The sequence below is a fragment of the Paroedura picta genome, chromosome 4 (genome assembly GCF_049243985.1).
Source record: "Paroedura picta isolate Pp20150507F chromosome 4, Ppicta_v3.0, whole genome shotgun sequence".
NCBI lineage: Eukaryota > Metazoa > Chordata > Lepidosauria > Squamata > Gekkonidae > Paroedura > Paroedura picta.
Genome location: NC_135372.1, coordinates 99,471,660 through 99,497,549, shown reverse-complemented (window position 1 = coordinate 99,497,549; position 25,890 = coordinate 99,471,660). Strand labels below are relative to the sequence as shown.

The 25,890-nt window shown below is 45.3% G+C and overlaps 1 protein-coding gene across 1 annotated transcript; it reads left to right on the top strand.

The window, feature by feature from the left end:
* The first annotated feature begins 636 nt into the window (after nucleotides 1-636).
* Nucleotides 637-25,147, top strand: ETNK2 (ethanolamine kinase 2). The gene is made up of 8 exons (XM_077334640.1): nucleotides 637-1,022; nucleotides 14,509-14,768; nucleotides 16,861-16,998; nucleotides 18,056-18,204; nucleotides 18,315-18,398; nucleotides 20,086-20,279; nucleotides 22,595-22,668; nucleotides 23,402-25,147. Exons 1-8 carry the CDS (start codon nucleotides 717-719, stop codon nucleotides 23,472-23,474), a joined length of 1,278 nt encoding a protein of 425 aa, XP_077190755.1. The 5' UTR covers nucleotides 637-716; the 3' UTR covers nucleotides 23,475-25,147.
* Nucleotides 25,148-25,890: the final 743 nt, after the last annotated feature.

The following is a 25,890-nucleotide window of genomic DNA, read 5'->3' as shown; positions in this document are numbered from 1 at the left end:
AAATGTTGGGGGGGTCATCTTATACGCTGGCAAATATGGTACTTATGAAGGTGGCAGCTGTAATTCACCTTTGCATGACATCCAGAGATTAGACAGGTGAACTTTCACCCATCAGTACAAAGCCTTGCTGGGATAAGCTGCCCGGGTTGAATCCCTATCCATCACACCTGGTATTTAGCTGCCTGCTCCGTTTTGACTGGTCCCCAGGTTTTGTTTTTCATGCTGACCCTATTTAGCTTGGAACAAAGTTTGAGTCCATCGGAATAAGGATGCTTGAGGACACCACGGCTACCCGCCTGAATCGATTTCGCTTTAGCTTCCACAGCCTCACATTGGCTAAAAGCGCACCGGGTTCCCCCGGCCTCTCATTCATCGCAGCAGCCGTCTTAAATTCCCCGGCGTCGCTGAGGGGTCACCAAGTGCTGTGTAGCAACCGCGGCGCTGCCTACCGGGCCGGCCGGCTGCGACACCAGCAACCACCTCGGCGCCTGGAGCATCTCCCCAGCTCTATAGTGAGCCGCTGCCTTCCAAGGATAGGCTGGCCTCTCTTCCCTGCGGCCACTGAGAGCGCTCGCTCCCTCTGACATCACAATCCGGGCCGCCCTGAGCGTTCCAATGAGAGGCCGGTGCTCTAGAAAAGGCGGCGATGCGAGAGTGACTCATGGATTCCTGTGCGGGCTGGCTCCTCCCTCCCCGCCCGGTCCCAGCCCCTCCACATGGGCGCCCTCGCAAGCCTCCCGTTGCTGAGGGGGAGGAGTTGCTGGCTGAGGCAGTGCTGCCGTGCCTCCCTGCCCCCTAACGCCGTCCCGCCGCGTCTGGAGAGAGCCGACCTGTACTCAGACTGCCCATGGGGCATGGAGGAGGAAGGAGCGGAGCAGCAGCAGCAGCAGCACGTCTGCACGGGCTACCCGGCCATCCCGAGTATCGGCATTGCGGTGGATGAGACGAACGTCCTGCCGGGGGCTCTGCAGCTGATCCGCAAGCTGAGACCACAATGGGAGACGGCGCGAGTGAAGACCAAGGTACAGCCGCAGCGCAGAGTTTCGTGGCAAGCATCCTCCCGGCGGGGGCCGGGGGGAGGCCGGACTCGGAGCGTCTCTGGAATCAAGGGAAAGGCATTGGAAGAAACAGGGCTGGGGGAAGGGTAGGAAGTCCAATGAATGGACGACATTCAACAAGTCTGCATTGGGCTTGAAGCTGGAAGGAGGTGAACTGGGCCCACACCTAAGGCTTTTTAAAAACCTCCAGAGGTGCACTGTACATGGAATTAGGTACTCCTAATAGCACCATCATGTATATGCAGTCAGAATGGATCTTTGCCACCCTTCCAGTGTACCATGGCTCCAGTAGGAATTCAGTGGTTAGAGGTGTAGGTCACATTAAATTCCTCCAGTATTCCCCCCCCCCCCAAAAAAAAATAGAGATTCTGAAGAGATCACCATAAACTGATTCACAAGTAGATAGGTTAGTATGCTCAGCACTGTGCTTTGGTTTAAGCATGGAGTCTATTCAGGAGGATGCTTGTGCATGAGTCAGTGGGAAACAGTGCTTCATGTTAAAGGGGGTTGACAGTTGCAGCCTCTTTCTAGTCAAGCCAAAGTGTAAAACGTGATTGTAAAACATAATTGGAATTGATGTGGTTCTCTATCCAATGTCAACCAGTTCAAAGCAGTTACTTCTTGAGGTCCGGGAGGCAAACTCGGTTTTCCAAAGTGGGATTATATCTGGAATCTGTGCACAAGTCAGTGCAGGCTCATCCACCTGTCAACTTGGCAGTAACAGGGCATAATGAAAAGGAATTTTGTGGCACTGTAAAAACTGACTTTTTCCCCCTTTGTGTCCACTTTGTCAGATGCCTGAAGAATCTTTGCACAGGAAAGTTGAAAGGTGAAAACTGTATTGCCATACTGTTGACACTCTTGTCTCTCTGCATCTGTCTATAGTCTGCCACATGAGGACATACTTTGCACATCTGATAAGTGTCTTTTGTCCACCAAAGGATAAGCTGCAATAAAACATGTAGTTGTTAAAGGGGTATCAGGATCACTTTTTCAGTTTTTGAGTTTTATATTGATGTCCCCAGATGGTATGTCTTGTATCTGTGCCTTTTGGCCTGGCTGCTGCCTAGGGAGAACCCTGTCCTCATCTGATCAAGCTCGCAAAAGCTTATTAGGGAGTACCTAACTTGTTCATCTTTAACTGAGCACAGGACTCCTTTTTGGCTTTGCTGTAACAAACTGTAATACAGGCACATCCCCTGGGGAATAATGAGCTTATTATAGCCAAAGCAATATACCGGTACTGTTTCTGGTACTTCAAATGCATGAAAGCATTGGCCAAAAGCACGAGAAGCTGCCATGAAATTATGCCCATTGAGATCCCCCAAAAGAGAGCTTCTGTAGAAGTGCAGGTCTTGGAAGACTTCCTTTTGTACTTCACATCAAGATATAACAAAAAGAGAGTTTGTGGTAATTAGTGCACATGGAGCCATGCAGTGGTTCTGTGTGGTTACATTTGACATTGCATAAGCAGTGCAAATCTGAGAAATGTATTTGCTGTTACTGTTTAGACTGGCAGGCACGCATTTTTGAATGAATGAAAGCCCCCTTTTGTTACAAGCAGAACACACAGTCCCTGGCTCAAAGGATTTAGTGGCACATTCTTGCTCCGAGTCACAAAGTGCAGCTTTGCTCCAATGGACATAGAGACTTCAATGGCAGCATGTTGGATCCCTAGATAAAATTGGGGTGCTGAGCAATCTGCCCAGTTAAGAAGGGGGAAATTGTTTTCCGTTTGCCTCAGACCTGGGCTGAAGAAACCTGGGTAAATGTTCCTTTCAGATCCTGCTCCTAAGACATGTTGAAGCCCTAAACTACATCGTTTAAGAAGCCCAATAGCATTACTAACAAATGGTAATGGGGGGGGGGGGATTTCAAGTCTTTGTATAATCTGAAGCCCTGAACTGTAGTTTGCTTAGCTCCTGAGTAAACTGAGTTCTCTTTGAAATAGTTGGCATACTTTCACATTGGCATGGAATAGGCTTGATTTTAACATCTGGCAGCGCAATCCCCATTAGAGTTTGACCATTCTAAGACCATTAACTTCAGTGGTCTTAGAAGGGGGCAACTCTGCAGAGGATGGCACTGTTGGTGCCTAGATGGGTTGATCCTTACACAATTCACAAGGTGCTCATAATTGCGACAGCAGGCTAGCTTATTCCTCTGTTAAAGCAGAGATGTACTTTTCCATTTGATTTAATGCCATTGAGTGAGGAATGAAAACTTGGTGATTGTTTTGCTTTGTCTTGCTTCCGTGCTAAGAAGAAAAATGACAACTAGCCATTACTCCCTTGCATTGGCGAATGCTGCCTTTGACATAAACATTCTGTCCAGCTATTTTTGCCCCAAAGAAGAAAAACTCTTATATTGTATTTCAAAATTATCTTTGTCACCTTGCCAGCATCAGAAGCATTGCTCCTGGGATCTTCCAGCTCCAATTTAATACTGAAGTAAACCTACAGTGTGGGCCACATTGAATACCAGCTCCAGTCGGAAGCTGCAGGTGCCACTAAGACGTACCACCTTTTGGATTCCCTTGGAAAGAGGGACAGGAACCACAGTTATCTGTAGGGGGCTCCAAAGCCTGCATATAAAGGGTGCTGTGGATTAGCAGAATTGGTTACATTTTGAGCTCTCCCAATTTGGCCTGGTGCCCTAAGCAAGCAGGTTCTCAGCAAGTGTGGAGAGTTGGTGGCAGAAGGATCATTACAAATTTATAAATTGTCAAGTATAATTAGACAGAAAAAGCAGAGTGAAAATAAATTGTAAAGGTCATCTGCAGAGAGTCAGGAAAGAACGGGCTAAAATTAGACTGTAAGCTCTTTAGGGCAGAGACTCTACCCATCTATGCATGCCCAAGACTTTGTGTCTGTGGAAAACAGCTCTTCCCCAGCATTGTCAGACTTGAAGTGAAGGCGTGCCATGGTTTTCTCCCCTCCTTCCTTCCTGGGAAATGGAGTAGAGCAATGCCTTGCCCTCAGCCCAGGAGGTGAGGGGAAACAGTCTGTTCTCCGTCTCTTGCTTCATGTTAACTGTATTTCCAACAAACTGCCAGGCTTGCAAATGCCCCCCACTTTCTTTCCTGTTCATCCATCCCTGAAAATGTTGCCTATTTCTGCAATTCTGGCCCAGCCCTGTGGTCACCAGGATGGTGAAGAGTTGTGTGTACTGATGCAAGAGAGGAGAAAGACAAAATTAATTGGCAAGTAAAAGACTGAATGTTCCAGTCAGAGTTCACAGGCCAAGGTTTGCAACAAATAATGCCATACCACAAGCTGACAGTGTCTCAAGTTTCTATTTAGATTGCCTGACAGATGTAATCAAGGCACAACAGTCTTAAGACAGGTACATCCCAGTCCAATGGATCATCTCCCTCACTTACAGCTCTGTAAGCTAGAGCAGTGGTCCCCAACCTTTCCGAGGCTGGGGACCGGCAGGGCATCGGGCCGCGCCCCCGCGGACCGCGCCCGTGCGGGCCACGCCCGCGGATCGGGCCGCGCCCGCGGGCCGCGCCCACGCCGCGCCCACGGATCGGGCCGCGCCCCGCGGGCCGCGCCCACGCCACGCCCGCGGATCGGGCCGCACCCGGGCCGCGCCCGCGAGCCGCGCCCACGGATCGGGGCGCGGCCGCGGATCGGGCCGAGCGGGCGTGGCCCGCACAGGCGCGGCCCGGCCCTGATTCCCTCTCCCCGCCTCCCGCAGTAAGAAGCTTCCCGGGCCGCAAGCTTGCGGCCTGGGAAGTTTTTTACTGCGGGGGCGGGGCGAGGGAGCCGCGGCCCGGTGCCATGGCCTTTGCGGCCCGGCACCGGGCCGCGGCCCGCAGGTTGGGGACCACTGAGCTAGAGATCCCTCTTCAGGGGCCAAAAAGATGTTCCTCAAACCTTCAGCCATGTTTTCTACCACCTACTGGAGTATTCAGGACTCCTGCTTCACACCAGACTATATGAAGAAAAGGATGTTAAACCAGGAGGCCATGGACTAGTCAACTTTCTGTCTCCCATGGGAGTGAATAGAAGAAAACCCACCCAAGATTAAGCAACTCTAACAGACGGGCCCCAATATAATTGGAGCTCTGATAGCTTCAGGTCTGGGAATGCCACAAGGTGGTCTTGTGATAGACAAAGAAAGATTCATGTAAATTTGAGGGAAAAATGGCTTAAATACAGTGATTAGTGGCAAAAATGCAGTCTCTAAGTACTGGGAACTGTACACTTACTGGTTTCTGAAAATATTAGGGATTGGTGAGAAGGCAAATCTGAAATGTCAAATTTTAAGGACTCAGCATCAGCTACTGTGTTTGAGGTTGAGCATAAAGCTAGCTGGATATAGAGGGTTGTTTTGTATTCAGCAAATTGCAGGTAGAAATTAAACAGTCCGGAAATGCTACCTGAGATACAGGTGTCACACAGTGAGAACAAACATTTTCCTGTAGGATGGCAGTGCTCAATGAGAAGAATCATATTTACATAGGGCAATTGGGGACTGATAGTTAAGCTGCTAAAATTCATGTCTTGGCATGCAAGGGGGATAAATATCAGTAATCCTATTAAGGCCCACAGGAAAACCTCTTGGGAAGCTTTATAGCAAACAAAAGTTTAAAACAGAGCCAGAACTCAGGTCACCAAAATGGGGGTACTGCAATAAAACAGTTGCAGGGATGCATTCATAGGGCATGACTTTTAATTTGCACAGCCTAGACAGGGAGGGGCTGTGGCTCAGGGTCACAGTGTCCATTTTCACAAGAAGGTCCCAGATTTGATCTAGTTAAAAAATCTAGTAGTAGGTGATCTGTCTGAAACTGTGGAAAGCTACTGCCAGTCTGAGTAGACAGTACCGACCGTGATGGAACAATGTCTGAGTCTGTAATAGGCAATTTCATGTGTTCATTTGCCATGCTGGAGTGTAACAAAGATATATATATATACATATACACACACACACACACCCATATATATAGGTAAAGGTATCCCCTGTGCAAGCACAGAGTCATGTCTGACCCTTGGGGTGACGCCCTCTAGCGTTTTCATGGCAGACTCAATACGGGGTGGTTTGCCAGTGCCTTCCCCAGTCATTACTGTTTACCCCCCAGCAGCAAGCTGGGTACTCATTTTACCAACCTCGGTGTGACTCAGATGAAAATATGATTTCAGCACTGGCAAAATTGCCTTTTATAATACCAGTACTTTTCAGGAGTGCCGAAGCAGTTGCTCTTAGAAGGGCCTGGGAACACCTTCAGCTTCTTGTTACCTCTTCTCACAGGCACTTGCAGTGTATTTTGACAGCTGTTGATGCTGTACCTCCCCTGCCCACAAATATCTGCTGGTAAGATTTCCAAAAAATGCCCAAGGGTCACATGTTGACTTGGTAACAATGGTGTGATATTGACATGGCGAGAGCTGGGCTGTCGAATGTAATAATTTTGAATAATCTAATGGGAAATCAAGGGAGAATTCCATATGCTGAGGCAGCCATCCAAGTCGGGTAGAGGACAGAACAAAACCCGCTGTCCATCTACAGGGAGCCATCAAAACAATGGAAGGGATGTCCTTGTCAGAGACGTCTCCATTGATCTGGAATTCCAGTGAACCCACACAAACACTTCTTTATGCCCTTGCAAAGAGGCAAGAGAGTTTGCTTAAGGCCAAACTCACTGCCAAATTCAGGAATGGCTTTCTGAATTATGGAAGATACTAGAAGCAAAGCACGTTGCACCCAGGAATACAACATTTACTTTTGCCCAGAATTTATACACCTTTCCACATCTAAGAGCTGAGTTTGATTCTTGACTCCTCCTCCATAGCTGGGTTGCTAAATTCTGAGTTGGTGACTGGAAACTATCGGGAACATGAAAGACAGGACGAAAGAGATAGTGAAAGAAAGAGAGAAACATGGGGGAGGGACGGGAAAAGGGAAGGAATGAATGAATCAGTTCTCCTTGAGAAAACAGTTGCTTTGGAGGAGCATTGGCCCTCCTAACCCCTCCCCCATACAACAGTGTCTACACTGGTCACCACTGTCCCCACCTTCCCATCCAAACCCACATCTTCCAAAGGCCAGGCAGGCCACGGAGGGGAAGGCTATCACCTTCCCATGCCAGGAAGGCTGCAGGGCAGATGGGCTGCTATCTTCCTGCCCCCACAACTCCCAAAGGGCAGGATGCTCAGGGAAAGCCATAGGGGATGGGCTGCCTCCTTCGCACCCACCCCCATCTTCCAAAGGGCAAGCTGGGCAGGGAAGGCTGTGGGGGGGGGGCTGCCTCCTTTGCACCCACCCCCACATCTCCCAAAGGGAAGGCTGGGCAGGGAAGGCTTTGGGGAGTTGCCTCCTTCCTGCCCCCGCCCCCACATCTCCCAAAGGCCATGTTGGGTAAGGAAGGCCATGGGGGAGCTGCCTCCTTCCCATCCCCTCTACATCTTCCAAGGGCCATGGAGAAGAAAGCAAAGAGTACTCCAGTGGCCAGTTGCAAGGCCATGGAGAAGTGTTATCCCAGGTCCTGTTATTGAGGACTCCTCAGAGGCAGTCTTGCCAGGAGCTCCCAGCTTAACCCAAGCCCCAGCTGGATGAGTTTAGCCAGCCAGATGTTCAACAGGCAGGAAGCTCTGACTAGCAGGAGGGAATGGAGCTGCAGACAAACAAGAGCTTAGATTCTAAGCTCTTCATTCCTCTGCCCAGCCTACAGCTGCAGCTCCCTGCCTTGTCATCTTACGTGGTTCACCTGAGCCAGATAAGGCCAATAATGTGCTAGAAGAGCGCTCCAGTCTAAAAAGCACCATCCCATGTTAGCACGATAGTTGCTGACTGTGGAATAATGTGAGTCATCACAGAGTGAGGACTGTGAGCCTGCTGCCAGCCTATACTAATTTGAGGCTGGGAGGCCTGGGTTGTGGACCTGTTCCATCAACTGATGCTCTTGGACTGCCTGAATGAACTTTTGACTCTCTGGACTGAGTTAAGACTTTCATTGCATTCTGACTGTTCCTTGGTATTCTATTTTTGAAATACTGATTCTCTCTGCCTTCCTGCATTAGCTTGTCTGTGCTTCTTTCCAGCAGGGAGCTGAAACCTGAAACCAACACAGTAGACAAAAGAAGCAGCTGGCTTCTCTCCCTTGCCCGAGGCTGAGGATGGGGCAACTTACCGGCAGCAGGGTCTTTCAGAGAGGCCAGCACCTCTTCTACCCAGCAAGCAGCAGGAAGAGAAAGAAGATGACAGATAAGCCCCATGATTGGCCCTAATTGGGAGAGTGCTCTCTCCCTATTGGCAGCACACCCCCAGGGAGGGCCAATCAGGTAGGGAGTGAGTTGTATGCACACCATTTGAACTGATTGGCTCTGATTGCAACAGTGCTCTCTCCCTATCTGACAGTGCTCTCCTCCTATGTTAGCACTCATTGGGAGAGTTATTTCTTCCTATTGGCAGCACTTGTTGGGACAGTTCACTCTCCCAATCTGCATGCAGTTTGAACAGATAAGCCCCATGATTGGCCCTAATTGGGAGAGTGCTCTCTCCCTAGTGGCAGCACACTCCAGGGAAGGCCAATGAGGTAGGGAGTAAGTTGTCAACTTTAGCTTTATTATGTTTAGTGATGAGCACTGCTTTCAAGAATTCTCTTGTTGTTGTTGTTAGGTGCGAAGTCCGACCCATCGCGACCCCATGGACAATGATCCTCCAGGCCTTCCTGTCCTCATTCCCCGGAGTCCATTTAAGTTTGCACTGACTGCTTCAGTGACTCCATCTAGCCACCTCATTCTCTGTCGTCCCCTTCTTCTTTTGCCCTCAATCGCTCCCAGCATTAGGCTCTTCTCCACCGAGTCCTTCATTCACATGAGGTGGCCAAAGTATTTGAGTTTCATCTTCAGGATCTGGCCTTCTAAGGAGCAGGCAGGGCTGATCTCCTCTAGGACTGACCATTTTTTTCGCCTTGCAGTCCAAGGGACTCACAAGAGTCGTCTCCAGCACCAGAGTTCAAAAGCCTCAATTCTTTGACACTCGGCCTTCCTTACAGTCCAACTTTCACAGCCATACATTGCAACTGGGAAGACCATAGCCTTGACTAGACGCGCTTTTGTTGGCAGGGTGATGTCTCTGGGCCATTCCGCACTGATTCTTTGTAGCAGGAGTGTGGCAAATTGAAATTGCTACTAATTTGCAGTTATGCACAATGTCGTTGACAATCTGCCACACTCCTGAAAGCGATCCGCAAAAAGCGCTTCGTTGTAGCGCTTTCAGGGAAATTCCAAAAAGTGGATTCACCCTCCAGAAAGCGCTACGCTCCTGCAACCAATCTGCAACACTAGTGGGAAAGTTCTGTGCGTTACCATTGTTGCGGTTTCTGCAAAGTCCCTCCCCCTGGCTCTCTCCTCTGATCTTCCGGCGAACCGGAGCGAGCAGAGATCAACGCACCGGCGAGCCTTCGTTTACCCAGCGAGGCTTCCCCGGCTGCAGTCTCTCCCCAGAGCTGTTTTAAGTCACCAAGCACCAAACAACACACAGCCCCGTTTGCTGGTTTATTTTCCCTTTATTTTTCCGTTTATTTTCGGCTGAAAATTGCGCCTGTGCGGGGGGGGGGATTTTTTTTCACTCGGGGGGAGCGTTGCAACGATGAAACGGCAGCTCAAACACCACCAGCTAGCTAGATTGGTCTCTCTGTTGCAACGAATCAACGCAGATTCGGTGCAACGTGTGTGTGTTTTTTTTAACCTGCCTTAAAGGGAAATGGGCTTTTTGGGAGCATGATAACGGCTGCCCATTGGCTGCTCGTTTGATTGACGGCCAGGGGCGGGACAAAGCTCGGCAATATCGCTTCCTGGCTAGCGATTTTTGCCGAGACCGGAAACCTGTGGGAAATGATAGAAACGCAACTGGATTCCACTACAAAGGCAGGTATGCATAACGACGAATTCCACTATTTAAAATGGCGTTTTTGCAACATAGATCCTGGTGCGGAATGGCCCTCTGCTTTTTAGGATGCTGTCTAGATTAGCCATAGCTTTCCGTCCCAGGAGCAAGTGTCTTTTAATTTCTTTGCTGCAGTCCTCATCTGCAGTGATCTTGGAGCCCAGGAAAATAAAATCTGTCACTATCTCCATTTCTTCCCCATCTATTTGCCAGGAATTGAGAGGGCCGGATGCCATGATCTTTGTTTTCTTGATGTTGAGTTTCAAGCCAACTTTTGCACTCTCCTCCTTCACCCGCATCAACAGGCTCTTTAGTTCCTCTTCACTTTCTGCCATTAGAGTGGTATCATCTGCGTATCTGAGGTTGTTGATATTTCTCCCTGCAATATTGATCCCAGTTTGTGACTCCTCTAACCCCACCTTTCTCATGATGTGCTCCGCATACAAGTTAAATAGGCAAGGCGACAGTATACAGCCTTGCCAAACTCCTTTCTCAATTTTGAACCAATCAGTGATTCCATGCCTGGTTCTCACTGTGGCTTCTTGACCTGCATATAGGTTTCTCAATATACAAATAAGATGCTCTGGTATTCCCATCTCTTTAAGAACTTGCCACAATTTGTTGTGCTCCAAACAATCAAAGGCTTTAGCATAGTCAATGAAGCATAAAATATCATTTAGGCTAGATATCAGGGGGGAAAATTTCACAGTCAGAGTAGTTCAGCAGTGGAATAGGCTGCCTAAGGAGGTGGTGAGCTCCCCCTCACTGGCAGTCTTCAAGCAAAGGTTGGATACACTTAGGATGCTTTGGGCTGATCCTGCATTGAGCAGGGGGTTGGACTACATGGCCTGTATGGCCCCTTCCATGATTCTATTATTCTAAGCAGAAGTAGATGTTTTTCTGGAACTCCCTGGCTTTCTCCATGATCCAGCATATGTTGGCAATTTTATCTCTAGATTTTGAGCATAACATTGCTAGCATGGGAAATGAGTGCAATGGTGCGGTAGTTTGAACATTCTTTGGCATTGCCCTTCTTTGGGATTGGAAAGTAAACTGAGTTTTTCCAGTCCTGTGGCCATTGTTGAGTTTTCCAAATTTGCTGGCATATTGAGTGTAGCACTTTTACTGCATTATCTTTTAAGATTTTGAATAGTTCTACTGGAATGCTGTCACCACCACTAGCTTTATTGTTGCTCAGACTTCCTAAGGCCCATTTGACTTCACATTCCAGGATGTCTGTCTCCAGCTCAGTAATTACCCCATCGTGATTATCAGGGATGTTAAGCTCGCTCTTGTATAGTTTGCCACCTTTTAAAAATCTCTTCTGCTTCTGTGAGGTCCCTACCATTTTGGTCCTTTATCATACCCATCTTTGCATGAAATGTTTTCTTCATATCTCCAATTTTCTTGAGAAGATCTCTGGTCCTCCCCATTCTATTGTTTTCTTCTGTTTGTTCGCACTGTTCATTTAAAAAGGCATTCTTATCTCTTCTAGCTAGTCTCTGGAATTCAGCATTCAGTTGGGTGTATCTTTCTCTTTCTCCTTTGCCTTTTACTTCCTTTCTCTCCTCAGCTATTTGTAAAGCTTCCTCAGACAGCCATTTTGCTTTCTTGCATTTCTTTTTCTTTGGGATGGTTTTAGTTGCTACCTCTTGTACAATGTTGCGAACCTCTACCCATAGTTCTTCAGGCACTCTGTCTATCAGATCTAATTCCTTAAATTAAATTAAATCTATTTGTCACCTCTACTGTATATTCCTCAGGGATATGATTTAGTTCATACCTGAGTGGCCTAGTGCTTTTCCCTACTTTCTTCAATTTAAGCCTGAATTTTGCAACAAGAAGCTGATGATCTGAACCACAATCAGCTCCTAGTCTTGTTTTTATTGACTGTATAGAACTTCTCCATCTTTGGCTGCAGACCACATAGTCAAACTGATTTCTGTGTTGACCGTCTGGTGATGTCCATGTGTAGAGTCATCTCTTGGGTTGTTGGAAAAGAGTGTTTGCTATGACCATTGTATTCTCTTGACAAAATTCTACCAGCCTGTGCCCTGCTTCATTTTGTACTCCAAGGCCAAACTTGCCTGTTATCCCGGTTATCTTTTGGCTTCCTACTTTAGCATTCCAATTCCCCATGATAATAAGCACATCATTTTCTGGCGTTGCTTCTAGAAGGTGTTGTAGGGCTTCATAGAACTGGTCAACTTCATCCTCTTCAGCAGCAGTGGTTGGGGCATAGACCTGGATCACTGTGATGTTGAATGGTTTGCCTTGGATTCGAACTGAGATTATTCTGTCATTTTGGGGATTGTATCCCAGTCCTGCTTTTCCTACTCTCTTATTGATTATGAAGGCTACTCCATTTCTTCTGCGAGATTCTTGCAGAATTCTCTACCATACTCAATTCATACAACTTGTGCTCAGGAAACAGTTTTGTAGCAATTCAGCCAGGTGCACTTTTTGTTGTTGGCAATTTTTAATAACTGGTGGGGAAAATATGCATACGTAATCATGTCCCTTCTGTCTATTTCCTCTTATGATGCTCTTCCCCCTGCTTAAACATATGAATATACCTTAATTCTTTATCAGACCATTGGTCCTTCAGACTCAGAGCTGTCTACTCAGACTGACAATGGCTCTCCAAGGTCTCAGGCTGAGGTCTTTCTGCTCCCTGACCCTTTTAGCTAGAGGTACCAAGTATTGAATGTAGGACCTTCTGTATGCCAAGCAGATGTTCTGCCACTGAGCCACGGACCCCTTCCTCACTGCAGAATGCATACATTTGATCAACTGCTGATTTGTGTTCACTGCAATCTATTCAAAGGATTCTCCACAAGTATGATGCTGTCTAGAGTGGGATGGGTGTGTGAAGTGACTGGCCATAGGCAGAGTGTTTGTATAAACTGGTCCTTGGCTTGTCCATCTTTTCTGGAATGCTACCTAGACACAATAAGCATTGGTATGTTCTAAAGCCAGGCTGGGTTTCAAGTTTTTTGAACCTAGTTTCTTATTTTGTAGTTCCTTACAATTCTTATATTTTAATTAACTTGCCTTGTCTTGATCATCAGTGGGCAAAAATGTGCTAGAGTGAAATTATAAAACACACCTTTGCATTCAGCCCTGCTAAATGGACTGGCTTCAGCATCCCATTTCTTCTCACTGCTGACCCTGCTGCTAACAAAAAAGTGTGTCTCCAAATGGTGCCTAAGAAAAATCAGAGTCCAGTGGAACCTTTAAGACCAACAAAGATTTAAGGTGCCACTGGACTCTGATTTTGTTTTCTTGTGCTGATTCAGACCAACACGGCCACCCACTTGAATCTGTCTTTATGGTGCCTAAGAGTTCACATTGCAGATCTTACCTCTTTTTCTGAAACCTGAGATTCCCAAGAGATCCATCTCACAATCATGTTTTAATACCAGGACACAACCTCAAAAAAGGGTTACCAATACAGAATGTAACTGGGCTGTTCTAAGAAATACATTGCCTTGGTTTCCAGCCTTTCCTATCCATGCCATGTAACGGTCTTCTCATGAAATGGATGGAGCTGAATTTGCCACACTTGAGCAGTCTTGGGAAGAAGCGACCTAGAAAATGTGGCAGAACTGTCTTATTTAAAATAGAGAGCATTAAGACACAGCCAAAGGAAGATGATCAAGAAAGGCAAGGACAACCAGTACCTGTTTCTTAGGGGCTGAAACACCAGAAAAAAAATTTTGGTACCAGTGGCAGTGATTCAAAGATCTGGCTCAAAGAAATGTGAAGCATAATACTACAGAATGTATAGTAAATCAAACACATACCACAGTTTAAAGAGACTCTTAAAATATTCAAAATATTTAATATACTATAATCCTCACAACCACCCAGTAAACCAGGGGTAGTCAATGCTGTTTTGTAGCTAGTAGACTGAAAACCTCACTCATCTAAAACCCTTTGAGTATTTGGCAGATGTGAGATTGGAACCAGTGGTAGATTATCTCTTTAGAGCAAAGACATTGTGTGTGCATTAGTTGTGAGATGTAGCATCTTCATCACAAACACTACAGCCAAAGCTTGTCTTCTTGGTCAGCGATGATTGTTGCATTGTGGCTTCTTCAGCAGCCGCTCTGGGAATGAAGAAGCAGGACGACTCACACACTGTCATGCTGCTTGAATGTTGTCAAGCTTCGCTAACATTGATCTCTGTTCTTGTATGTGTTCAGCTTCATTGCATGAAACACACTCTGTTTTCCCTAATTATACGTTTGTGACTGCCACAGGCACCCACTTCCCTATATTTTTCAGCCTGAAGTCTGTGATATCAGAACTAGATTACCAAGGTCCTCAGAGATGCAAGATGGTGTCCTGATTAGACATGATCTTTAATGTGAAGGTACTTATTTACCAAGGTCATCACCACAGTCCCCCTTAGAATAAGGAACAGGCAGGTTTTCCCTTATTAAATCTGGAACATTTTCTAACTAGTTAAATAAATGCTCTCCATGACAGCAGCAGTGGTTGTTACAACACTAGCCGCTAACTATCTTCTGTTTCTTCTTCAACCAAGCTCTTCACTGATGGTATCACCAACAAGCTCATGGCTTGTTACACAGATGAGAACATGAGGGATGCGGTCCTGGTACGGGTCTATGGCAGGAAGACTGAACTTATTGTGGACCGGGCTAGTGAGCTGAGGAATTTCCAGGTGCTTCAAGATCATGATTGTGCCCCCAGTCTCTACTGCACCTTTGAAAATGGCTATTGCTATGAATTTGTGCAAGGGAAGGCGCTTGGACCCGAGCATGTGCATCAGCCACAGATATTCAGGTGTGTGTGAGATGGGAGAGGTTTGTGTCATATTTCTTTCCCTAAAAAGGTGAATAATTCTGATCACTACAACAACTGAAGGTGCTTCAGATATTGTCCCCCGTACTTCCCCCATGCTTCCAGTTCTGCTCTGTTGTGCTAATCTAGAAGTCTAAACGAAGTCCTCATCTGCCATTCACCCTCTCACCCAGCTCCTCAGTTATAATATGATTCTGATAACAGCAGAGCATTCTGTTGATTCAAGAGGATTTCCTTAATTCTTCCAGCACCATATCTCTGTATACCTAATTTAGGCTCAGCCCAAAAGTGAAGTGTCTTTATTTTAAATTAAAAATGAAGTTTCAGCAAGTAAATACAGAGGTAAAAATTGGGGAGTATCTTTAGTTGTTGCTTCTATTTATTTGTACATTTCTGCCTTACTTATTGTGCGGTTCGCAGATCTCCCCTCCCCATTGATCATTACAACAATCCTTTGAGGTATAATTCAAAACAGTCCTGTCTGACACTTAAACCATTATACCAAATTGGCTTTTCATCGTACTGGCTTTCAAGTTAGAAGGAAATCGACATAATTAGCCAGCTACATGGTTTATTTTTTAAATCTGATGCAAGGAATTATCCTGTGTATTGTGCAGTTGTTTTCATATATGAGTTTTTTTAGACTTCCATTTTGTCTGGAGAGGTCTATTTTTGCTTCTGTGAGAACAAATGATGTTCAATTTGATAAACATACTATAGCCATGAACTAAACTAGGCAGTGACACTGTAGTGTGATGGTGTCATATACTTACTGCCAAATGACCTTAAACAGCTGTGCCAGACATGTACAAAAATCTTTTGGGCTATGACTCTCGTGAAATAAGCCATCCCCTGGCCTGTTCACCATTTTTAATTTTTTAGGTGTTAAGTAGCCACTGACTGATAACCTCAAAGTTTGCATCCTTAACGTATTTACAAAATGAAGTATTTTTCAAACACTTTGAAACACTTGCCTTTTGTAAATAGAATACTTTGGCCCCAATCAATTTCCTATTCTGCCTGCTGATAACTTTTGAAATATCTGTATGAAGTAGAGGTTTACGGTCTGATTCCTGACTTCCAAGAATGTAACAGATTATCAGATCTCATTTTGGACCAGGCAAATGTCCAAGTAATAAGTTTACAGAACCTGTTAATATTGAACATTCAATTTTGCTTCTGCTATTTGTATCCTGCTTATAATCCACTGGCCACAAATCAAGGGCCACCACCTGTGCTTACTGTAGCGTACTGATGCTTGACATGTAAAATGAAAGCAAGAATTTTTTCCAGCCTTTTAAATTGCTTTTGTTGTTATTCATTGTATCATGATCCAGTTTTTGATTGTTTAAATCTCAACACTTCACATTAGCAGGTGAAACACTGGTTGAAATAGAAGCTGCGGACTTGAGAGATGAGTTTAAGCATTCCGATTCCGGGATTCCAACTAGACCCACACACTTCTGACCAATAAAGACCTGGAATAGTTGACAGGAAAGCGACAGCAGTGCATTGCTGCTTTAAAGAGAGAAAAGCAGCACTTCCTTCTGCTTGGCCCGTGTATTCTAAATAAACTCCCTCTGGGCATTTCAGGGACACTGATCTACCTAGACTGTGGTCGACTGGTTGAGTAAGCAGAAGTTGTAGCAGTGGCCTTGACCAGGGAACAGTGACCGCACAATTGCTATGAGTGTCCTTTGGCTGCTTTCACTGATAGAGGAGAGGATGAAGAAGAATGACCTTTGATATATTAGCATTCTGGCTTCTGTCCCTAATGGCAAGGTGCATCAACCCTCAGTTTTAGCAGAGTGTATTCTGCTGAGTAAATGTATGGGTTTCAAAAAACCAAACCGGAGCCTGCAGGATACTAATAGTGCAGACCTAAGCAAAGTCATACCACTCTAAGTCCATTGAAGTCTGTGGTCTTAGGTGGACTTAATTTGGTTTAGTATGGCACTTATCCTTCTACTTGCCATATTCAGGAAAGCCTTCGATTCCAAATGCCAGCAATAATTTTCCCACCTTATTTTTTCAAATGACCACTGAATATTTATATTTCTGATATTTATTGTAGGCTAGTAGCCCAAGAAATGGCTCAGATGCACAGGATCCACACCAATGGGAGTCTTCCCAAGCCTTGCCTATGGCAGCGACTGTACAAATACTTTAACATCGTGAAAGCAGAGTTTTCTAGAAAGACACTGAATTCCAGGTAAAGAAAGCCAAATGCTAATCTCTAGTCTAGTGAATTCATTTGTTACCCATCAGCTTTAATAAATTTTGTTTAGCTTTGTGGATTTTATACATGGGGATAGGGCATCCTGCTCTGCTCTGATTAGCATTTAGGAGAAAGCCAGGAGAAAGGCAAAACCATTATGCGATTCTTCCTCCCTCTAGCCGCTGAAAGTTCTTCCATGGGGCAAGGTCATTCTGCCTGAGGTCAAAAGCGAGGGTTAGTTTTGTTTTTGCTTTAAAACCATGTGATGGCCATTCAGGCTCAAAATAAACAGTGTCTTGCGGGCTGAGGTGATGGTTTGATTAGGTTGCCATTTAGTATATGAATCTCAAAACTGAAGCATATGAATCTCAAAACTGAAGATCAAGGCCTTATGAAAAGTCTGAACATTTCCTTGTGGAAAGGTTAGAATATATATCATTTTGGGAGGGAGCTTCTGGTGGAACTGCTTCCTTCCACCAGTGTCCCAACACATATTACAGTTCTGACATGGCACTCCATATGCCTTTTGACATCACTGCAGGCTTCCAAATGTCCATCCCTGTCCTATTGTCTTGTGGCACAGATAGCATAGGTGGAAATATAGACCAAAGAATTGCATTGTCGAAGAGCAGTAAACGTGTTCAGTAAAATCAGTAAAACTAGGTGAAAATGGGTTGAATATAGTGGTTGAGTACACAGGTTTAGTGTTCTGTTGGTCTTGAGCTGTTTTTTTGTACAAGTCCCACAATCACCCTTCAGAGGAAGAAGGGGCAGAGAGAGAAGGACTGATCTAGCCAGTGTATGAGAGAATAAATAATTTGAAATCAATGTAGAATTCTGGTTTCCTGATGAATTTTGTCTTGTAATCACAAGTTTGTTCAGAAACTGGCTTGGGGGAGGTCATCGCTGTTGTGACAATACCGAGTCAGCATTTCTGTCTGAGAAAAATGACCATGCATTTTTTTAATTAGTGAGATTTGCTAAGCCTCTTATGGTTACTGTCTGCAAATGAACATGGCACCATTTCCCCCCCCCCCTCTTCCATCCCAAGCATTCATCAAGAAGTGCCTATTCCCAGTCTTAAAGTGCTAGAAGAAGAGATTTGCTGGATGAAGGAGCATCTCTCTCAACTTGGATCTCCAATAGTGTTCTGCCACAATGATCTGTTGAGCAAGAACATAATCTACAATGAAGCAGAAGGTTTGTTGCAAATACACAGAGGTTTTTACTCTCTTTATTTAAAACAAGGGGAGCCCCTTTGTCCATTTTGGGAGAATCCTTTCCAACTCTATCTGCCTTGGCTTTTTTAGGTCATGTCCGCTTCATAGATTATGAATACACAGGTTACAACTATCAAGCCTATGACATTGGGAATCATTTTAATGAATTTGCAGGTGAGCTAATCTCCCCTCTTCTCCCTTTTATTTGTCTGAAGAGAGAAGCTTAATCTGTTTATGTGCCCCTAATTGTCCCAGCGTGGTTTCAAATGCAGGAGGGTTCATCATGCAAGTCCTCAGGTTCATACAATATTTGTTACACCCTGAATAAAATTATTATTGAAGGTCCATCATTGGTGCCCTGCATGTTTGAGGCTGGTATCTCTTCTAGGATTACTAGCAGACATAGAGGAAAATGCCTTTTTAATAGAGGTTTAACTGGAAGTTGTTTATTTCCACATGATGAAATGCTTCAAATGCCCATTTTTCATTTTCCCCCAAGCCAATTTGGCAACCCAGAGCTTTAGAGAGCTCAGGAGATGACTAGGGTGCCCATTGGCCTGGGCAAGCCTTTCCTGGCATGGAAGTAAATAACACTATCAGAGAAAATTCCTTGTGCCAGAGGCTGTTAGCAACATCTTATCTGCTGTATGATATCTAGCTAAGTTTAGGTCCACTTGGATAAACGCCTGGGCATAGCAAGCCAAATGGCTCTTTGTCCATAGCCACTACGTAAGGCACCAGCAGGATTCAGAACTGCCTCGTAATGTAGCCTTTGGTTTTTTGTTTCTTTTATTTAAATTGCTGGCCATTAAAATTACATTAAGGTTTTCTGAAAGTCACTGGGTCCTTAACAGGAAGAAAAGCCAGGTAAGAAATTGCCTAAATTGTAGTTGCCATTGAAGAGATGTCTTGAGGCAGGGCTTGAGGCAAAGGGCCTCCCAGTCTGTTATTAAATTGGGCAGAACTGGCCGGGTGGTCAGCTGGCCTGGAGAAAAGTCTCCCATCTTCTGCATCATTTGGGGGAAATTAAATGCTTTTTAAAGTTGAAAAACTGCTAGAGAAAAAGAATACCGTTCTCAAAACTGGGTAAAGTAAATGACTTCGCAGTTTCACTGTAATTGGAGTTTGTTGTAAGATTATTTTCCTCCTCTGATTTCTAGCTCAAAGGGCAGACTAAAAGCAAGCTCCTTTAGAAGGGCCTACATGTAATTAGCTCGGTCTCAGCATTAATTCTGTACCAGCTGAGCTTTTATAATACAGGAAATCATTGTGTGGCTAATCATGTCTGTTTCGAGCCCTGCTTGTACCATCTGTTCCGTATAGATCATAGAAGCTAAGCAGGGTCAAACGGGAAGACTTAAAAAAAAAAAAACCTGCAGGATTTGGTGCAGACAGTTCTCCAGAGTGAGTGCTATGTTAGCCAGGTGGAAAACTGGCTGGCTTGTTATGTGACCACTGAGTGAAGCAGAAGGGAGAAAGGGATTGTGGTCAGGTGGCAAAGGAGGGCACTCAAGAACCAGCTAACTCTGCCCAACACATAACCGTAATGGCTAGGTTCAAGGGACCTTTGCCTTTCTTTCTCCAAACAGTTTTGCAATTTACATTTTAGCCTAGCCCCTGCACATTTAGAAGCTGTGCAACCTGAATGGCAGTCAGTTCAGTCGATCTGAGTTCAGAGTGATGAACCAGTGGTGCACCAAACCTCAAAAAAAAAAAAAAAAAAGCTGTGAAGCCATTGAATGGCTGCCTTTGCCCAGAAGCAAGCTGACCTGAGTTGCTTGAGAGGACTGGCTTTGTCACTCTGGCAAGCCATCCTTGCTACCCGTCTCATATTCTGGCAACTACCGACTTCTGTTCCCAGGGCTGAATGAAGTGGACTACAGCCTGTATCCCTGCAAGGAGGTCCAGCTGCAGTGGCTGAGGCATTACCTACAGGCCTACAAGAAAAAGAGTCAGGAGGAGCCGGGAAAGAAAGAAAAAAACAGAGTAGGAAATGGATCCGTGTCTGAAGAAGAACTAGAGACCCTCTATGTACAAGTAAACCAATTTGCCTTAGTGAGTATCTGCATCATGAAGGAAGGGTGGGGAAGAAGGGGAACTGTTCCGTGAGTAACATAGACTGTAGAGGAAGGGTGTGCAGTTCGTGTCACCCAGAAGATCCAGTCTCCGTCTGTATTAATGGAACCAATTTGCATCATTACATTCCCCTTAGAAAAGCGTTGTTGTTATGACTTGATCACTGTGATTTTGCTGTTACCAGTTGTGTCACATTCTGACCTGCATAGTCCAGGCTGGCCGGTTCTTAGCAGCTAAGTAAGGTCAGCTCTGTTGAGTATTTGGATGAGAGACCGTCAAAGAGTCATGACACAGAGGCAGGCAATGGCAAACCACCTCTGAACAGGGTCATCGTAAGTCAGCTACCATTTGACACTGGAAGAAAAAAGTGTTCTCTTTCCCTCTCAACACTCCACAGCACATCTTTACCTTGTACCACTAAATGTACACATGCCCTCCTTTCTCATTGTGTACCACCACAAATCAGGAGGACCGCTATTTCTCCATCCATGGCCTTCCCTGTTGGTTCCTTGCATTGCTTTGTGATGTTCCCTTTTCTCTCAGCAGTCATTGTGGGTGCTTCTTATTCTTTCCTGACCCACCATTTTCTCTGTGCCACCACTTCCTCATTGTCTTCTTTCAGTATCTCTTGTTGTATCCCTGTTTCTTTTGCTTTTCTCTACCTCTGCTTTCTGAACAGTACGTGAGGATACCTGAGTAATTCATCTCCTGAGAGGAATCTCAGGGTATGTGCACCCATTGCATTTCCCCCAGGAATGTTCCATGATTGCAAAATGTGCTCTGGAAATCAGAACTTCCCAGGGAGACAGGCCCCAAAAGGGATTGGGACCATAGCACATGGGGAGCAGTGGCATAGACCCCACTGGTACCATTTGTTTGACCTGACACTGCCCCAAGGAGCTGCTGTCTGCCCTATTTAGAAAGTATGTATGGAGCCCCAGGCTACCAAATAACAGTTCTATAGGGCCTTTTCAGGTCAGACCAATGATGTGTGGGGAAATTCTAAGCCCCTTTCCCATGCATCATCATTGTGGTTCAGAATGGGGCCATGTATTGCCTGGGCAATAAAGAACTCCAGAACATGTCTCAACCTGACCTGGTGGTATCCCCAGGGGAAAGGTAGTTAGGCTGTCAGATGCAGGTGAACCATGCAGCATGGCGGTTTGGAAAAACTGGTGCTGGTTCTACTTCCAGGAAGAGGAGAAGCAATGCAGGCATTCTTCCACTCCTACTTTTGAAAGGCAACCTTGAGCTGTCCTCACATAAAGGTGGGAAAGGACTGCAAGCATGTGCATGGCATTCAAGGGGACCCCAAGTAGGGGTGGATCTGTAGGCAGCCTGCACATTTAATGTTCATGTAGGAAATAGATAAAATATGCCATAGTTCAAAGGTAGCTGATTTATTTAAGATTCTGAAGAAAGGAAGATCCATAGTATCCCTGATGTGAGTACCCAGAGCTTCTTAACTGACCAGATCCAACATTTTAAAAGAAAATGTTCATACCTCACAAAGATACTTAGTGAAAATACCTTTTGTATGAACGGTGTTATAGAAATAGAGAAAGAATAGACATTACTATGTTTCAAACTGTTAGCTATGGGAAAGCTTACTGTCAGTTCTTTGAAATCTCAAAATTGATAAAGTCAAATGCTGTCTTCCTATACTCAGTCTTATTACCAAATTAAATTCCCAGGAATATCATGATGCATATGGGACATAAAATGCATGCTATCTACAGTGCTACAATCAGAATTCGGCATATGCTGTTTCTCCAACATCACAGCACTGTGAAAAACTGTACCTACTCCTAAATTGTTCCATGTGAAAGGAACAAGTGAAGACTAGCAAAAGCTCCCCTGAGCTGAATGTTTTTTTTAACAGAACTGACCCCTTCCTAAGGTCCTCATGCTTCATGTGGGAAATTGTATTGCATGTTTTTTATAAAGATATTATCATACTTTTTTAAAAATTGTAAACTTCAGGAAAAGAGCAAGCAGGTTTCACACTAGGAAGGGGGGATATGTGTTGGTAATGCCATGGGCAATGGGCACTGTTACTAATCTTCACCCCTCCCCCCCCCCGCCCCCGGTTCAGCAGAATGAGCCTTTGCCCAAGCCTGCTTTCTCAAGGAGGAGAAAAGTCCCAGAAAAGAAGCATCTGGATACTATGAGAGCACTTTCAAACCACCCAGGTTGCTCTTAAAATGATGTGTCTGTTTTTTACGCAAGTTTTCATTTTGTCTCTCTCTCATAATGTAGCTGAGTGTTCTTGATATTTTCATCTTCTGTTCTAGGCATCCCATTTCCTGTGGGCTTGCTGGGGCCTGATCCAAGCCCAATTCTCTACCATAGATTTCAATTTTACCAGGTGAGTCTGACTGTCTGCACTGATGCAAAAGGTCTAAGGAGACAGAGGTGAACTTGGGGATGTGACATCTCTCTGGACAAAGGAAATTCTCAAACAAAATGCCAGCAGGTGCTTTCATGCAGGAGGAGGAGGTATCCATGAGAATCCCTCCACCTAATTGATTTGAAGGCCTGATATCAGTGCAACATCTTCAATGCTATTAAGCTCTTTAAATATGGGTTTAATCATGAGTAGCACAAGAGTGGGTTCACCTAGCAATAAGTGAAGTATTTCAAAGTCGGAGGGCAAAACTTCCATAGAGAACCTTTGAAAACTTACTTGAGCATCAAATTCCGTATCAGTTTCTTAAAAGTCTACTTTTCAGTCTCTGCCTATATTCTTAGGTTGTAAAAAAGCAGCTTGCTTTTAAAGGTATATTCTTATTCTTCCTTCACTATATAGGCACCAAGTTGGCATCTTTAACATGATTGTAGCCAGATGCATGTGCAATTGATGGGGAGGGTCCATGAAGCAGCAGTAATTGTTTGCTGTTACACTAATATGTACATGTTGAGTGTTGTGGCAGACATATAGGAGTATGAAGTGCAGGGTGTGTGTGTGAATCGATAAAGGTATTTGAAATGACGACTTTGATGTTCTATACTAATGATCACATGACCCAAGAAATGTGATGTTCTGAATAAGCATTGTGTAATTAGCTGTAATAACTGTCTTTCTTTGTATTGCTCCACAGGTATGCAGACATAAGATTTAAACAGTACTTTAAAACAAAACCTGCAGTGACAGCCCTCAAAATGTCCAAGTGAAGTGAAAGTGGGAAGGGTCTTCTGGTTTGCAAGATTCCATACTTATTTTCTCCAGACTAGAGCACCTGCCACCCTGTCCTCTGAGATCAGTCTCTTTTGCAGTTGCTTCAAGGTTGAGAGGTCAGACATCACGAAACTGGGATGTAAAAAGGAAATCACACCTGCGAAGGCAAAAATTAAACCAAGCCCCTGGACCATGGCTGTGCCACCTAAGGATTACCTGCCAAATTTACTTTCAGAAGGTGATGTTTAGGACGTGGCTTCTGGCAAGAGATCTTATTCACGGATTCTGGAGTATTAAGGAATGTTTCAAGTGCTTCCAGGCTTGAAGAGTGGGGCCGAGAGATTTCTGTAGCCTTAAAAACCAGAGCTGGATGGAATCTTCTTTGTCCCAGGGTTGAGGGAAGAACGGACAGGCATAGATTTTTAAGCACGGACAGGATTCTGCTCCTGTGCTCTTGGGCTCTCTGGAGAACTGCTAGCCTCACTGCATGCATGGGAACTGCTCGAGTTCTCCTCAGATTGCTCTCTGCATATGCAGGCAGGATCTCTCCCCGCCCCCTACACACACACCCTAAAAAACACACCACCTAGCTTAAAACTATTCAAACCAATTTTGGACCAAAACAGTCCTCAAGCTGTTCTCTTTAAAGATATAAAGGATTAAAAGTAACATTTGGAGTTGTAAGTTAGTGAAGCAAGCCCCTGGACCATTCACTGGTCAAGGGATGGCCTATGCTAATTCTGCACCCACAGTGCATGCTTGAGAATCTTGAGTAGGCACTGTACACCATTTGTACCACTGTGAAAAAGAGAACTGTTTGGGTTGGAGCCTGTTACAAGGGAAATGCGGACTCAGAGACAGCGTTCTGCTGCCTCGCCGCTGCCATGGTTGCCATGCGAGGGGCAAGTTAGCCAAGGCCTTGCTCTCGCATCTACTGCAGGGTGCAAAAACGGTTGCATCACTTCATGAACCCAGGCTTCTAGCTGGTGTGCAGGGTGTCATTGGTCAGCCGAGCCCAGGCTGCAGCCCAAGATTGTGTCTTTGTGCTACTTCAAGACTTTGAGATGTACAGCTGCATGTTCCTCTGTGAGGAATTCTCAAAAGACAGTTTACAAGGATGATAATCTAAACACTTGCCAGTAAGACAGGGGAAGAAAACAATACCAGCAAAGCTTAGGGACACAGTTTTTGGGTTGCATACTGCTGGGTAAACAGAAGTGTGTGCCCAGGGTTATGGTTAACTGCAGTGCAGACAGACATGGAGAACCATGTGACCTTCCCCGAGTCGTGATGATCCCATGGTTCTTCTGTTCTGAGGAACTGGAGTCAACTTGAAGCATTCCTTATAAGCTGTGAACAACTCATATGGTGCTTCGTTTCACAAGGAAGCCACCTGGGTTCCTTAAGAATGAGGACCAAGTCTTCACACACATACCCCTCCTCCCTCTCCGGCAGGTTCTTCCTCCAAAATGAGAAGAGGTCGTGGCCCCTTACGAGTCCCAGCCAGCTCTGTGTCAGTCTCTGCCTTCCTCAAGGGTGGAGGGAAATAAATGAGAGGGATGCCCTGGGAACTGGGGCAGGGAAGTCCCCTGACCTAGGAAGTGTCCTGTCCTTGGGCTAATATGACTGAGTCTGTGCTGTCAGAATCTACTAAACGTCATTTTTACTACCTGTGTGTATCTTTCATGGGATTTTGTTTTTCTTTTCTTGTGTTATGAATGGAGTCAAGAGCCCCTGACATCCTGTTGTTTCCATGTATTGCTAGGGGTTTTAATCTCCCCAGTGATCAAATTTTCACTGAATATGTATTTCAAGGCAAAGATAGAAACAGCCTCCTGCAGTCTTTTAATTGCCATGCTATTATAATTAACTTCCTTACTTTCAGGCTTCAGCTTTCTGGATCCGATTCCCTGTGGCTTTCCCAGGCTGATGTCCTGGTGGAGAACAGCTGTCAGCAAAGGCCATTAAGTTCCTCCTAGAAATTACCTCAGCCCAAGCAGGGGGGTAGCCTCAGTCAGTTAAAAAACCAGGAAGGGTGAGAAGCAGGACTGTGACTGAAGCCTGACAGTCCCAGTCCTAAGGCTCCCTAACTGTGAGGTGAACAGTTGTGATAGTTGAGATGGGAAACTGAATCTTCTCCCATCAGTACCTGATGGTGCAAAGCAAATGTGAATGTGGGATGAAACTGAAGTTTCCGCAATACCTCTGGTGCTCACTGTGGGTTTTCTGACTTCACAAGGCAGTCCTTTTCTCCTGTTGATGTTATCAGTTTTTCTATCGGCAGGAAATGTTCTCTTTTTAAAGAAATTCAACATTAAAAGTGGCACTTGATCTAGTAAAGCAGAACCACCAGATAATTTGATTTCCTTGGAGCCATGGCTACGAAGGCCAACTTTCACCTTGGGGTATAGG